Genomic DNA, 16744 nt, shown 5'->3' with positions numbered 1-16744 from the left:
CTTGTTCATAACACTGGATCAGAAAAGATGCTTGATATAATTTCAATTTTCTTTATTAAGACTTGTTTTATAGACTAATATATGATCCATCTTGGAAAATATTTGTGTACTTGAGAAGAATGTGTATTCTGTTGCTTTGGGAAGGAATGTTCTGTAAATATCCACATCCATCTCCTCTAATATGTCGTTTAGGACTGATGATTCTTTACTGATTTATCAGGGGGATCTATCCGTTGAGGTAAGTGGGGTACTAAAGTTCCCTACCATTATTGTATAGCTATTTCTCCCTTTAGGTCTGTTAACTCTTTGTTTCTATCTGTTAATATTTGCTTTATATATCTAGGTACCCTATGTTGGGCTTACAAATATTTACAACGCTGTATCCTCTTGTTGGATTGACCCCTTTATCATTACATACCCTTCTTTGCCTCCTTACAGTTTTTCTTTTAAAGTCTATTTTATCTGATGTATAAAAAAATAAAGGTTTTTTTTTTTGTCTGATGTAAGTATAATTATTCCAGCTTTCTTTTGGTTTCCATTTATTTAGATATTTTTTTTCTCCATCCCTTCACTTTCTGGCCTTTTATGTGTCCTTATGTCTAAAGCAAGTCTCTTGTAGGGAGCATATATATGTCTTTTTATCCATTAAACTACTCTTTCAACTGGAGAATTTAGTCCATTTAGATTTAAAGTAATTACTAGCAGCTATGTGCTTATTGCCATTCTGATAATTGTTTCCTAAACTTTCGTAGTTCTCTCTGTTCCTTTCCTTTTCCCTTGCTCTTTTTTTAGAAGGGGGTGGTTGGTGACTTTCTTTACTGGTATGCTTATATTCTTCTTTATTGTTTGTATATTTCTAGACATTTTTGCTTTGTGTTTACCATGAGGCTTACCTATAATAACTTATATCTATGGCAGTCTTTTTTAAGTTGATATCAACTTAAGTTTGATCCCATTCTAAAACTTAACACTTTTACTCTTTCCCCTCCCCCCAGGTTTTATGTTTCGATGTCATATTCTGCATCTTTTTCTATTGTATATTCCTAAGAGAATTACTGTAATCATAGTCATTTCTACAATTTTGTCATTTAACCTTCATACTAGTTTTACAAGTGATCAATCCACTACCTTTAGTGTATATACTTACCTTTCCAGTGATGGTTTATATCCTTGATTGAAATTTTCTTCTTTTAGTACTTTAAATATATTGTGCCCTTTTCTCTTTTGGTCTGCAAAGTTTCTGCTGAAAAATCTGCTGATTGTTTATATGGTGGTTCCCATGTATGTTAGAAGTTGTTTTTCTTTTGCTGCTTTTAATATTCTCTCCTTATTCTTAACTTTGGACGTTTTAATCATAATATGTTTTGTTGTGGGTCTCTGAGCATCACAATCCCTGATTTTAAAATTATATTACAAAACAATAGTAGTTAAAACAGTGTGATATTGGCATAAAAACAGACAGATAAAGAGAACAGAAAAGAGACCTCAGAATTAAACCCACACATATATGGTCAATTAATTTTTGACAAGGAGACAAGATTATACAATGACAGAAAGAACAGTCTCTTCAGGAAATTGTATTAGGAAAACTGGACAGCCACAAGCAAAAGAATGAAACCAGACTACTATTTTATACCATACATTAAAGTTAACTCAAAATGGATTAAAGACTTGCATTCATGTAAGACCTGAAGCCATAAAATTCCTAGAAGTGACATAAGCCATGAGCTCCTTGACATAGGTATTAGTGATGATTTTTTAAAAATCTGACACCAAAAGCAAAAGAAACAGGAGCAAAGTAAACAAGTGCAAACTACATCAAACTATAAAGCTCTTTATAGCAAAGGATACCATCAAGAAAATGAAAAAATCTACCAGATGGGAGAAAACATTTGCAAATCATATATCTGATAAGGGGCTAATATCCAAAATACAGAAACAAACTGCTACAACTCAATAGCAAAATACAATCTGATTTTAAAATGGGCAGAAGATCTGAATAGGAATTTTTCTAAAGAAGACATGCAAAAGACCAACAGGTACATGAAAAGATGCTGAACATTATTAATGTTAATGGGAGATGCAAGTCAAAACCACGATGAGATATCACCTCAAACCAGTCAGAATGGCCAGTATCAAAAAGAAAAGAAATTTTAGCAGGATATGTGGCAAAAGGAACCTTTATGCACTGTTGGTGGACATGCAAACTGGTGCAACCATTGTGGACAACAGTATGGAGCTTCCTTAAAAACTTAAAAATAGAAATACCATATGATCCAGTAATTCCACTACAGGATATTTACCCAAAGAAAACAAAAACACTAATTAGAAAGATATACACAGCCCTATGTTTACTGCAGCATTATTTACAATAGCCAAGATATGGAAATAAACCAAGGTTTAGATAGAATAAATGAATGGATAAAGAAGATGTGGTGTGGGGTGCCTTGGTGGCTCAGCTGATCGAGTGTCCAACTTCAGCTCAGGCCATGATCTCACAGTTGGTGGGTTCAAGCCTCATGTTGGGCTCTGTGCTGATGGCTCCGAGCCCAGAGCCTGCTTCAGATTCTGTGTCACCCTCTCTCTCTCTGCCCTCCCCTGCTCACAGTCTCTCAAAAATAAATGTTAAAAATTTTTTAAAAAGGATGTAGTGTGTATGTGTGTGTGTGTGTGTGTGTATATATATATATATATATATATATATATGTTATATGTGCACATATAATGGAATATTGCTCAGCCACGAAAAAGAGCGAGATCTTGCTATTTGAAAAAGATGGATGGACCTACAAGGTATTATGCTAAGTGAAATGAGTCAGAGAGAGACAGATAGATACCATATGATTTCACTTATATGTGAACCTAAAAAACAAAACAAAACCCAAGCTCATAGATGCAGAGAACAGATTGGTAGCTGCCAAAGGTGGGGGGTGGGGTGAGGGGTGGGAGAATTGGGTGGACTGTGTAGTTTTTTGCTTTCTGTTTTTTAGTTTAAATAAATTCAAGTGTGGGGGAAGCAACAGGAGAAAAATAGAACTCAAAAAAATTGCACATTACATAGTCATCTGAAAATAGCAACCAAACCAAATTCTAATATCTAAGTAACAACTTAAGGTAGACTTATATTGCATTTATAGCACTATCAATTTCATAGAGAAAAGGGGTGATTTAGAGAAGGAAAACTGTTTAATAGTCTTAAAACATTTCTTGACATTCAAACAATCTGCACACATTTATAAGGTTGAGTTAAAATGTAAACTCTTAAATAATGCTCTGTCATGGAGCATGAAGTACTGTGCTGCAAGTTCACCTTTCTAGAGGGCAAATTAGATTAATAGGAAACTTAGTGTTTTTTCCGTTCTTTCTTTGTGGATCTCTTGTTACGGATTCATAGGCCTTCCAAATTCATCTTCTAACTTTCTTATCTTTTGCTTTCTGTATTATATCTTTGTCTTTTTTTTAAAAAAACCATCTTTATTGAGATAAAATTTTTGCCCAATAAATTTCACTCATTTTAATTGTATAGTTCACTGAGTTTTGACAATGTCTATCATTCTGAAGCCTTCACCACTATTACTCCAAGAAGTTCCCTCATCTTTGACTTGGGCTCAGGTCATGATCTCATAGTTCACGGGTTTTGAGCCCTGCACTGGGCTCTGTGCTGATGTGGAGCCTGCTTGGGATTCCTGCTCTCTCCTCATTCTCTGCCCCTCCCCACCCCTCTCTCAAAATAAATACCTTAAAAAAAAACAAACCCCCAAATTTCCCTCATCCTCTCTGCAGTCACCCTCTTTCCCTTCCCTACCCTCTGGTAGTTTTGCCGGTTTTAAAATGTCACATAAACAGAATCATAGAGTATGTAGGCTTTTGTGTCTTGCTTCTTTCACTTATAATTCTTGGGAGTTTCTTTAATGCTATATATGTCAATAGTTTGTTCCTTTCTATTGCTGAGTAGATTTCCAAAGCCATGTGTTGTTAGTTTATTCACTAGTTGATGGACCCATAGGTCATTTCTAGTTTTCATGTCTTCTGGATAAATACCTTGGCGTAGAATTTCTGGGTCATATGATTAGGTATGTTATGGCAATTAGAAATTGCCAAATGATTTTCTAAAGTGATTGTGCCATTTTATACCTGCAAAAGCATTTATTATAAATCCTTGCCAAGATATTATTCTATGTTTGCTTCAAGTAATTTTATAGTTTTATAGTTGATAGCTGTTCTATTTAGGCCCATGATTCATTTTGGGTTAATTTTTTTTTGCATATGATGTGAGATTAGAATCCAAATTATTTTTGATTGATTTTTTTTGCATATGGACATCCATTTGTTCTAGCACCATTTGTTTGAAAACGCTATTTTTATCCCATTAAAATATCTTGATACCTTTGTCAAAAATTAATTGGCTACATATATGTGTGTCTCTGAATCTATTTTTTGGACTCTGTTCTGTCCCATTGATCTGTTTGTCTGTCTTGATGCCAGTACCACACTGTCTTCATCATTGTAGCTTTCTCACAAATGTTGAAATCAAGTTGAAGTCCTATTAGTTTTTTAAATTTATCTCAGCAACATTTGTAGTGTAATGTTAGTGGGCATATTTTGTTTAATCTATCCTTAAATATTTCATGTTTTCTGATGCTACTGTAAATGACACTGATTTTAAAAAAGAAACCTTTAATCTCTACTTGTTTGTTGATATATCTTTCTGTTCTTTGTTTTCTGGGAGGTTTTTCAAGTTTATCTTCAAACATATTAATTTTTTTCTAATTGCAATAAAAATTTTTAGTGTAAAATATGCATGGCATAAAATTTATCATTTTAACCATTTTAAGTACACAGTTCAGTGGCATTAAGTACATTTCTATTGTACAACCATCACCACCATCTATCTCCAGAAATTCTGCATAATTCCATACTGAAATTGTCCACTCATTAAACACTAACTTCCCATTGCCTGCCTCTCCCTCTAGCCCCTGAGATCTACTGTTCTACTCCCTGCTTTTATGTATTTGACTATTCTAGTCCTTATTCATAAATGACTTAATTTTCTTTTACCACCTGACAGGAGAAATTTCCACCCAGGACAGTAAATAATACTAAGATAAAATGGAAATGTAGATCACAGTGGGTCTGTAGCAATAAGAGGAAAGGGAGTTTCAAAAAAGACATAGGCAAGGCAATAGATTATGGCATTTCCAGTGATGAATGTATTCTTGAGTTCTCTGGAAAGTAGGAAACAAGCTGTGTATGAGCGATATAGATCTGTTGATTTTAAAAAGAAATCTCAGGGGCACCTGGGTGGCTCAGTTGGTTGAGCAACCGGCTTCGGCTCAGGTCATGATCTTGCAGTTCGCAAGTTCCAGCCCTACATCAGGCTCTGTACTGACAGCTTATTCAGAGCCTGGAGCTTGCTTGAGATTCTGTGTCTCCTTTTCTCTCTCCCCCTACCTTGTTCGTGTTCTCTCTCTCAGTAATAAATAAATGTAAAAAAACCCCCATATCTCATAAATATAAGTGGTATACAAAGGTACCATTTGTTGTCTAGTTAGTTTTTTTAATTTAATGCAGCTTGCTTAATCTCTTATTGCTTTTCTGGCAACCATTTCCTTCTCTTTAGCACCGTCACTAGCGGGTAGTCAGTTACATGCACAGGCAAAAGACTGCCAGGCAATTCTATTTGTTTTTGGCTGAGACTGGGGTTTCCAGTTTAATGAGGGTTTAAGGATTATCTGTGGTTTAAATTATTGGTATTGTTCCTATTGCTGTAGCTTACTTAGTGCTGAATATAATTATATGGAGTACTTACCGGAATACTATTTGGAGTTCTGAGTTTAATATTTAAGAAGGATGGAGAAGATAAAATGACATCAATTAGAAACTAAATAACTAGACCTATGAAGAAAAGCAAAAGGGTGGTTTTTGTTTTGCCCAGGAAAAGTAAAGATTATGTGGAAATAGCACTGTTCTAATATATCCAGAGATATTTTGTGTTGGTGTTTCCCATGGCTCCTTTTTAGGCCTTTTTCTAGGAGAATAGCAGACAATATGCATCAACCTGCTCCACCGCCCCCAACCCACAATTTCTCCCCAAGACTTTACCCATGAAACTTAACTAATAAGTTTAGGTGCTTGCTGTCCAGACAGCATCATCCAAAGTCCCAGCCCTGGCTTTGCAGCTGCTTCCTGATTGTTTCTACTTAGTATTCCAAAGGCAACTCAAGTTCAGTGTATCTAAAAATTAAGGTCATTATATTCTCCCCAGCATTACTCACCATTTCTGTGCTCCCTCTCCTGATTTCTTTGCTTTCACCATGGTGGCACCAATATACCTTGCCACCTAAGCATAAAGCTTATTTCAGCTCTTCTTTTCCATCAGCCTCTCCATCCTATTAGTCATCAAATTCTATGAATTCAGCTTCTTCAGTGTTTTTCAACTTTATCTTCTCCTATTCCCTAAACTATTGGTTCATTCTTTCATCAATTTTTGCCCAAACTCTAAGCAGCAATTATGTTTCACTTAAACTACAGTAGCTATAATCAAGTTACTGGGCAGACATTACTTGTAATATTGTGATTGGATCCTAAATGTTGTTTATTTATGTTCCCTATGTTTACAAAACTATCAGTGTTATTTTTGTACATTTGCAATCAGGTAATCTCACCATTTTGCTTACAGCCTTTTTATTTTTTTAAGTTTATTTATTTATTTTGAGAGAGTGAGAGAAAGAGAGAGATCATGGGGGAGGGGAAGAGAGAGATCATGGGGGAGGGGAAAAGAGAGAGACTCCCAAACAGGCTCTGCACTGTCAAAGAAGAGCCCTGTGAGGGACTTGATCCCAGAAACCATAAGATCCTGACCTGAATCTAGATGAAGAGTTGGATGCTTAACCCAATCAGCCACCCACCTCATACCATTTTGCTTAACGGCTTTTAATAACTCTTAGAGATAATACCTCCACTCATTAGCATGGCATTTGAGACCCTTCACAGTCTGTATCTGATTTCTTTTACTAGTCTTCTCTTCAGTCACTTTCTAACTCTGATGTCTCTCTATGCCTTAAATCTGTACTGGAGTTTAACTCTTCCCCTCCTCTGTAGGTGTTATTTTTCCTTCATTAGATGTCTTCTCTTCTTTTTCTTACCTTAAAAGAGGGACACCTTTTGTGGTATAGAGCCTTCCCCAAATCCTGCTGGACTATGTCTGTCTTTGTGTCTGTTTCACTCTCTCTCTAATATATGCATATAGAGTATGAATTATAATGTATAAATTATATGAGTATATAATATGTATATTAATTTATTATAGACTTAGAGTATGAATTATATTAATGTATGTATATTCTATACATATGTATATATACACATATATGCATATGTTTATACATATGTATTTGTATGTATACCTATATATTCTTCTGTAAACTAGACTGTGTCCCTTGACGTTAAGAAGTATGTTTTATTTACACTTTACCACCAGAAGCTAGAAGCTCAAAAGATTTTAGTTGAGAAAAATGAGTAATGTTTATTGTAAAGCCAGTGACTACCTGTACTTATTTTCACTGAATGTAAGACAGCAGAAATTATACTTTGGTCTTCAGGTATTAGGAAGAATAGATGAGATGCTGGAATGAGTTATTTATAACTCAGATAATTTTGTGAACTCTTTTCTGTAGTTATTTTTTCTCATGAGGATAGATTTTGATTTGTCAGCGATGGTTTAGGAATTTCTCTGCTTGGATTTGTGCTGCTAGATCAAAATTAATTTTCTTCTGAATCTAAAATAGTTTTCTGTTACAGCACAATAAATTTCACCATAGACATGATGCATATTGAACTTAGCCTAAGGGAATGCAGTATTAATGTAGAGGACCCAAGAAGGTTAAAGGAGAAAGACTAGGTTCAATTTTAATTATGACTTTCACTTGCCTATTGTGTGATTTTTTTTTCTTGGAACGTAACTTGATTTTAGGTCCAAACTAATTTTTACTGCTTAACTAGCATGGCTGAAGATGTTGACCTTATAATATTTATGTTTCTATTCGTATTACAGAATGAACTTAGTATAAATCAGTATAAGTGTTAACCAGAACCATGAACTGCATTTCACAGAAAGGGCATTTCATGCAAAATGGTAGGACAATGACATAGCAAGTTTTTAGTTTTTCTCTTAGGAGTGCCAACATGATGTTTCTTTTTTTTTTTTTTTTTAAATACAAAGGTTAAATGTATTTCAGTGGTGCTCTTGAATCTTGGCAAGTCATTTTCAGTAGACAAAAAAAGTTGTGTGCACAGCTCTTGCTATAAGTTTGTTAGGAATTCACCTCTTATCTTTCTCCTGTAGTTGCTGAACCCACTCTGGAGTCCATGTCCTGTAATATATAGACAAGAATATAGCCACCCTGTGCCTTTTAACTCTTTTGGGGACATACCTGATACAAGGACAAATAACCTGTTCTGTGTACGCTGGATTAGGTATCAATTCAGCGCTCTGCATAAGATATACTACTATAGAAATAGGATGGGGTATTCCCTTATGTAGTGAGTCTCCCTTTACTGAAAATGTTCAGACACATTTGTGCTGAGTTGTTCAGTGCTGTATTCCGTGTGCTTGATGCAGAATAAATACTCAATAAATATTACATATATGAATGAGTAAAGTACAAAACAGATGATGTTTAAACTAGCTTTTGCTCTGTAATGAACCATCCCAAAAGGTAGTAGTTTAAAACAACAATTTATTACTTTTCATGAGTCTGCGGGTTGGCTGCAGAGTCTGAAATGGTCTCACATTTCTGGGACCTCAGCTCCCCATGTGTATCTCATCTTTAGCCTCAGTGTTCCAAGACAGTGAGAATAGAAGCTACAGTGGCTCTGCTAGTTAGGCTAGGAACTCACTTCCAGAATATTCTATTGGTCAAGAAAGTCACAAGGCCAGCTCAGAAGAGGTGGGAAACTGACCCTACCTCTGGGAGTTGTTGCAAAGAGTTTGTGGCTGTTTTTAATCTAGCACAGATGGTCAACTTTAAAAAACCTTTTGTAGGAAATTCTTGTAATGGGAAGGAGATTGGTCAAACTGACCACCCAAATTCCTTCCAACTCTGAGATTCTATAATTCTATCAGGTTGAATGAATTTCTTGTCGTGATCTAAGAAAACAGTTACTAACTTGAGGTATCTGAAAACTTAAATCTACTTCTGGTAAGAGAATTTCAAAAGTAATTCGCTGAATAATTCTTTTTCTAATTATTATTATGATCAAGAATTTACATTCTTCCTTTAAGCATTTCAAATGCCCATCAGGATTTTCTTGTGAGAGTGATATTTATATGTAGTAATCTTAATGTGTAACTAACTCTATTTTTGATTCTGTTATATCAGTAACATTCTTCTTTCCTTAACCTTTGTTGACCATTCTATGAACATTAGGTAAACCTTTTACTCTTAATTCACCCATCAAATACTTACATTTTAGAAGTCCCTGAGCTCAGTAAGATTGTTATTTTTTTTCTGCTTCAGAGCACAGTGCTTATATTATTGCCTCAGTATTTGCCATTTATTATAAAAGTTGAAAATGAACCACTTTTCCATAATTATCCTTTTGTGACACTTTTAGTGAATTAAAGATATTCCCTTGAGAGTATTTTAGTAATAGCAGGTGCACAGATATATGAATCAGAGATATATAAGCAAACAACTTACAAATACTATATGAAAGCTGTAAAAATTCAATTAAAGGGTTTCAGAACAATTATAGTAGGAAAAACAGAAGACTGAACTACTGATAGCTAAATTGTTACATAATAGAAAAAGTGCAGACCATAAAGTTTGTTAGTATATTTTTGTCTCTGTATGTGGTGGAAGATCATATACATTTCTGATAATTTTTGACAAATACTTGAAACATGACTTTTAGTAATCATTGTAGGAATCTATTTTGTTTAAAATTTTTAGTTTGGCATTAAACTTTCCACCCCAAAATTCTACACTAATGTTTCTCTCTTCCTACTCTTCAAAAACGACACAAAATAAAACCAAGTAAATTCAAAGCATTTCACAGCCATTTTGTAGAAATAAAACCAGTTCATCTTTGTGAAATGGATATGCCAGGCCCTGAATGTAGTGGAGATAATCTGATCAGGTAACTTTCCCAGAAAATCTCGTTCTACCCTTTCTTTTTTTAAAGAATTAACACATTTTATTTCTTTGATCAATTTTAGACTTCCAGAAAAATTGAACAGAAAGTACAGAGAGTTCTCATATTCCCCCCTACCCACTCTCCAACCATTATCCCTATTACTAACATCTTTGTATGGTACAAGTGATGAACCATTATTGATACATTATTAACTATCCTCCACAGTTTACATTAGGGTTTACTCTTTGTGATTGACTGTGTATGGGTTTTGCCAAATGTATAACATCATGTATCCACCATTACAGTATCATACAGAGTAGTTCTGCCCTAAAAATCTCCTGTGTTCCACCTATTCATCTCTCGACCCTCCTTCCCCAACCACTGCCGTTCCTTTTAAATACTTAAATGAAGCCTGGAGTAATATTAATTAGTTTGAGCTAAGAATTTACTTAAATAACCCTAATGATTCCCCATGGCAATAATTTAAATAAGCACTGTCCCAAAGAAATATGTGATCATATATATATTTAAAATATCCTAGAAGCTACATTTAAAAACTAAAAAAAAACCCAAACCAAGTGAAAACAATTTAATATATTATACGTCTTCCAACATATCAACAGTATCAAGTACAAAATGTAACCATATAGATACTGAGATGTTTTAATTTTTTTTTATACTAACAATCTAGTGTGCATTTTAAACTTACAGCACACCTCATTTCACGTAGTCATACTTCAAGTGCTCAATAGCCACAACTGGTCAGTGACTAAGATAATGGACACGGCAGGCCTAGACTGTGAGCAATCTGCAAACACGTCATCCTGTCTCCGGGGCCTCCACAATAGGAATGCAGTGAATATTTTTGTAAGGTATAGGGGCTCTCTAACCCTTTGCATGCTGATACTTGTATGTTCTGTGACCACTTTCCTTTAAACTCCCTCTCCAGTTTTGGAAAAAGTGGAATGGGGATCATGCTAATTCTAGCATATCAAACAAACCAATACTGGGCTTCCTGACTCCCCAGAAGGCCTGAATCATCTTAAATATTGACTCATGAGCCTAAGGTAACTGAAATGTAAAGTGAATCAAATTTGCCTTCCAAGGCATCGTTTTGTTTCCACTTTCCTCTCTCTCTCTTTGGGTGACTCATCTTTCTACCATGTGAGTCTAGTAGCAGGCAGATCCCAAAACCGTCCTGGAAGGAGGTGAGCGGGCTCTGAAATGGTTTTGAGTCCTCCAGACTGTCCACTCTGTTTTTGCCTGCCTCATCCGGGGCCTCCAGTTTGAACAGAAAACGACCTTAAAACTTTCCAAAAAAAAAAAAAAAGAAAAAATTGTTTTTTTCTTTTAAGGGGGTTTAAAGCAGTAGTGATAAGTTGGTCTGGTAATTTAAGTTTGAAAAAATGTAATCTATTTATTTCAAAATGTTTTAATTCTTAACGTATACATAAATCCTTAGGCCCTACTTCATAGTACCTTTCTCCACCCAGGGTTTTTTCTTTTCCTGGGAGGAAAGTTACCACCTCCAGACCCCAGGAGAACGCCCTTCCGGGATGCGGAGCCAAGAACTTCTCAAACCCCTCAGGGCAGGTCGCCAGCCCTACAGCACGCTTACGGAACCCTAGAGCACAGGCTGACCTCTAGCTCCTCCGGAAGTGGAGACCCCCAGCCCAAGCCGCAACTACCCAAGGTGCAGGCTGGGGCTCCCAGTTCCAAACCCCACCCATCAAACCCACCCCAGCTGGTAGGAGAGAGGAAGTGCAAAAAGCCCCACCCACTTTTCCTCTCTTTCTTTTTCCATTGGGCCGGTTGGTTGCCCATCGTCTCTATCCCGTAGCCGATTGGCTCTCTCACTCCCGCGCCAGACGCTGCCTCGCCCGGCCAGAGAGGGTAGTCACGCCAAACTGGGCGGAGAATCTGCTGGCCTGTCTCCTTCGCTCGTCTGGGCGGTGGCGGCAACTGGGGACGGGCGGGTGGCGCATCACGGGCGCGGAGGCAGGAGGAGCAGTCTCATTGTTCCGGGAGCTGTCGCCACTGCAGGTCCCTGGGCTCGTTCGGCCCTGCCCCTCTTAGTCCTCCCCAACCCCCACAACCGCCCGCGGCTCTGAAGAGAAGCGTCCCGTGGAGGCAGCAGCTTCAGCATCATCTCTGACCCGCAAGCCATGGAAGACATGGACCAGTCGCCTCTGGTCTCTTCGTCCTCGGACAGCCCGCCCCGGCCTCAGCCCCCGTTCAAGTACCAGTTCGTGAGGGAGCCCGAGGACGAGGAGGAAGACGAAGAGGAAGACGAGGAGGACGAGGACGAGGACTTGGAGGAGCTGGAGGTACTGGAGAGGAAGCCCGCCGCCGCCGGGCTGTCGGCAGCTCCTGTGCCCACCGCCCCCGCCGCTGGCGCGCCCCTGCTGGACTTCGGCAGTGACTTCGTGCCCCCGGCCCCCCGGGGGCCACTGCCGGCCGCGCCCCCAGCAGCCCCAGAGCGGCCGCCGTCTTGGGACCCGAGCCCTGTGTCGCCCTCGGTGCCCACGCCATCCCTGCCCTCTGCTGCCGCAGCCTCGCCCTCCAAGCTCCCCGAGGACGATGAGCCTCCGGCCCGGCCTCCCCCTCCTCCCCCGGCCAGCGTGAGCCCCCAGGCCGAGCCCGCGTGGACCCCACCTGCCCCGGCTCCCGCCGCGCCCCCCTCCACCCCAGCCGCGCCCAAGCGCAGGGGCTCCTCAGGCTCAGTGGGTGAGTGCCGTGCCCTTACTCCTCGCGCAGTCCCTCGCGCCCCTCCGTCTTTTGTGTGCACCCCCAGATGCTCGGGCGGAGCCCTCCTCTCCGGCCCCGAGGGGCTTTGTCCGTGGACCTTGGGGCGAAGGCGCCCCCACTGGTGGGAGCCGCCAGGAGCAGGGTGGGGCGGCCGAGGAAACCCGGGCTTGTTCTTTATTGTCTGTCTCGGTATTGGGGAACACGTGCACCTCGTCAGCTCCCGGCTTCTTCCCTCCCCGTCCCCGTGCCTCTGCGTCCGGGAAGTTAGGCACCCACCCTTAATAGGAGATGGGTCTGTATCGAGGAACTAGGGTTGTGCATTGGGCTGGCTAGGCTCCCCGGGGAGGATGGAAAGGCCTTGGCGCCGTTAATCTTTTGTCTCGGGTCGTTGGTAGGGAGAAGGCGCAGTTTGGCTGCTAATCTGCTGGCCAGCATTGAGCCCTGGCCGCCCTCCTCACCTGCCTGACTTGGGTGGCCGCCTGGCACCTCATTCCCCTCCCTCTCGATTCTTGGCGCTTGGTGGGGAGCTGGTCCAGTGGAAAACATCCACACTGACCACTGCAGTGACGGGAGAGCGCCTCCAGTGGTGTGGCGCGCGGAGAATAGGGAAGGCCAGAGTTCTGGCAAAGTCCTGGCACCGCCCTGTGCAGCCGGGTTGTGATGTGGCGACTCCCCAGCTAAACCGAGGCTGGGAAGTGGGATCCGGGCATTTGCGGTCCGAGGGGCGCAGTTCGCCAGGATCTTAGCTGCAGAATGTACACGAATTGCTGTAACCGTGATTTAGGCTCCTGATGCATTATAATGAATCCTAGAGGAAAAAAGGCAAAATGGTTGACGTTCTTCCAGAAGGAGAAACCTGTGGATTTTTTTTGCCGCGAGTAGGCCCATTGAATTTGTGGCAGATTTGTCAGGAGATTTTAAGGCAATATTTTGAGGCCTGTGTTTTCATGTAGTGATTAGAAATACTATTTCTTAGAAATTCTATGTCTTAGGTCTGCAGAAACAAATCTGCATAGTTTATAAATAGTTTACAAATCTTTTCATTCACTTTAGTACCGATTGTAATTTTTTTTAAAAAGGAACATTGTTACCCTTTTCATTTTGGGAAATTGTTTATTTTGGAAGAGAAAAATATCAAGTTTGTTAGAGATGTCTTCTTAGACAAGTTATTGACTTATTAACATGTAGCTTGTTACTTTGTGAACAAAGTGTCCCACCAGCAGTAGGATCTTTCTTAAATGCATAAAAAGGCAAGAATCAGGCAGTTTAACTGCATGCAGAGAAATCTTCATAGCTTTATCGGATTTTAAAAATGGTTCATTTTCTAGAAGAAGAAAATCAATCTGAGATCACAGACAAAATATATTTTTCAGTTCATTTCTCCACAACCGTAAAATAAGCCATTTGTGATGTTTCTGGATAATATTTTGATAATGACACACTACAAAGCATTAATCAAAACAATAATAGTTACACTAAAGATATTAGAAGATGAGGAGTAACACCATTTTTCCCCACTGAGTCAAAAACACATTTAAGAGAAACTAAAGTGAGATAGAAAAATATGAAGTAATAAAAAATTTGCAAACGAGCAATTTAAGGATTAATAAAGCATACTAATTTGTCATCTTGTATTCCAGAATGGGAACAAGAGAAGCATTCTGATCTTTGAATGTTAGGGATTCAGCATTCTTTTGGAGTTTTGACTTTTGGAATACTGGGTTTAGAAGACAAAGGAGAGAGAATATTGCCTACTCAGGGACTCCTATCTTTATATAGTTCCCTAATTCTGTATTGACGATACCTATTTGGAAACTTTAGTTGCCTTAGTAAATCACTGAACATCATGATTATAGCCATGGATAGTTAAACCATTTCAGTGAGTCTCAGATTTTTAACAGTCTGTTTGTTCATTCAACTGATGATTAGATTACCTACAAAGAGACAGGTTCTATTCTGGGCTATGAGGGTAGAGCAGTAAGCAAGACACATATGCTCCCCATGAAGTGAGTACAGATTATAAGTTCATCAATAAGAAACTCAGAATAGTGGTAATTGTTACAAGGACAATAAATCAGATGTTGGCATGTAAAATGATTGAGGTATGTGTGTGTGTTGGGGGGGTTGCTTTTTAATTGGGGAGGTACTGAGAAAGGCCTTCCTGAGGAGGTGAGATTTGAGCTGCAGATAAAAATTTCCAAGCAATCCAAGGGAGGCAGAAGCCTTGAGGCAAGAATTAGCTTTGTGCGTTTGAAAGTCTATTAAGACTAATGAAAAAAGCCAGGAAGAGCGTGGTATAGGGTGAGGGTGGGGAGGTGGGCTACATGTAGATCATTTGGGGTCTCTAATAGGCCATTGTAGAAAGTTTGTTTTTAAAAACAATTATTTTAGAAACATGCTCTTTAATAATCATACTGTGATTTGAAGCCAAAATACAGTTTTGAAGATTTAGAGGAACTGAGAGGACTGATATGAGTAAAGACAAGGTGAGAGATGTGCAGAGCATGGTAGACCAGGGGCGTCTGGGTGGCTCAGTAGGTTAAGCCTCTGACGCTCAGGTCATGGTCTCACAGTTGGTAGGTTCAAGCACCTCATTGGGCTCTGTGCTGACAGCTCAGCCTGGAGCCCGCTTGGGATTCTCTCTCTCTCTCTCTCTCTCTCTCTCTCTCTCTCTCCCTCTCTCTCTCCCTCTCTCTCTCCCTCCCTCCCTCCCTCTCTCTCCCTCTCTCTCTCTGTCCCTCCCCTGCTCATGCTTGCTCTCTCTCAAAAATAAATAAATATTCAACAACAACAACACAAAATGTAGACCAGCCCTATGGGGAGAGGGTTATATTTACTGAGTTAGGCAAACTGTGCATTTAATGTTGTTTACATTATTTTTGAATAGTTTTGAATTTGAATTTTGCTGTTTACTGTTGTTCTTGGAGCATCCTCATTGTGCAGTAATGGAATGAAATGGAAGCCTCTTCACTTGACCGTTTTTCATGGAGAAACGTTTGGCTTCAAGTTGAAAAGGTGGTTGGTTAATGGGCTTTGAAGATACTCCAAGGAAATGCTGTGTAAAAATTGTGTTGAGAGACATGTAAACATCATTAACAATGAGATTGTACTGGTCTCCGGGCAGGCTCTAAAGCAGTGTTAATTAGGATTGAAAACTTGTGGTAGATCTGGATTCTTAGGGGTATTGAATACTAAATTAAGGTGTTAGGGTTTTATTATCCTTTTTCAGTCCATGCTCTGCCATCCACAGTTGCTCTTGGTTGGTAATTTATATTATGAAACAAAAAATGTTTTTGTTATTGTTTCCAAAATGTGAAAGTTCTTTCATTATTTTTCACTTCTGTCCTGAATTACCGCTTTACCCATTGGGAGGCCATTGGAGATTATTGAACTGAGGCATGATATTGTTAAAGCAGTGTTAGAAAAATGAATTGGTGACTCTATTCAAGATAGGTTGGAAAGAAAAATAGGAGAACTATTTAGAATGCTTTTACAGTAGTTTTGAAAGAGGTGAGTAGAGCCTGAACTAGTTCACTTCTACTTCAGTCAGTGAAAATGGAATAGAAAGTAGGAAAATAAGAAACTGTAAGAAATAAGATTTTTTGGCTATAAATCTCAATTTTTAAAGTTAGGTTAAAAAAAGGTTTTATGAAAGAAGAATTGTTAGGTCTTGGAGGTGAGGGATAAAAATACAAAGGAAAGAATGTTGGTGCTTACTAAAACAGAGACTGTCCAAATTTGTTAATTGCAGTGGGCATTTGTATAGAATTGAATGTTGTTCGTAAGTATAGCTTATGGTTTAGGATTAAAAGTTACTAGTCTTTTATAAAGTCATTTATCATATGATCATGTATATTGG

At 38.9% G+C, this 16744-nt stretch overlaps 1 protein-coding gene and 1 pseudogene across 3 annotated transcripts in view; both read left to right on the top strand.

Annotated features, from left to right (window-relative positions):
• LOC115290646 overlaps positions 1–12213 on the top strand; it is a 54519-nt pseudogene extending 42306 nt beyond the window's left edge.
• The window catches only part of RTN4 (reticulon 4), a 72828-nt gene continuing 68137 nt past the window's right edge, over positions 12054–16744 (top strand). For 2 of the 3 annotated variants that reach the window (XM_029937366.1, XM_029937365.1), the window contains exon 1: positions 12075–12864. In XM_029937366.1, the coding sequence (XP_029793226.1) occupies positions 12303–12864 (562 nt within the window). In that variant the 5' untranslated portion in view covers positions 12075–12302. Of the gene's footprint in view, positions 12865–16744 lie in introns of all 3 variants that reach the window. The other variant, XM_029937363.1, reaches the window with a different exon arrangement.

Source organism: Suricata suricatta, chromosome 4 (assembly GCF_006229205.1).
Source record: "Suricata suricatta isolate VVHF042 chromosome 4, meerkat_22Aug2017_6uvM2_HiC, whole genome shotgun sequence".
Lineage (NCBI taxonomy): Eukaryota > Metazoa > Chordata > Mammalia > Carnivora > Herpestidae > Suricata > Suricata suricatta.
Note: the sequence above shows the minus strand (reverse complement) of the source record. Positions and strands in the feature narration are given on the sequence as shown.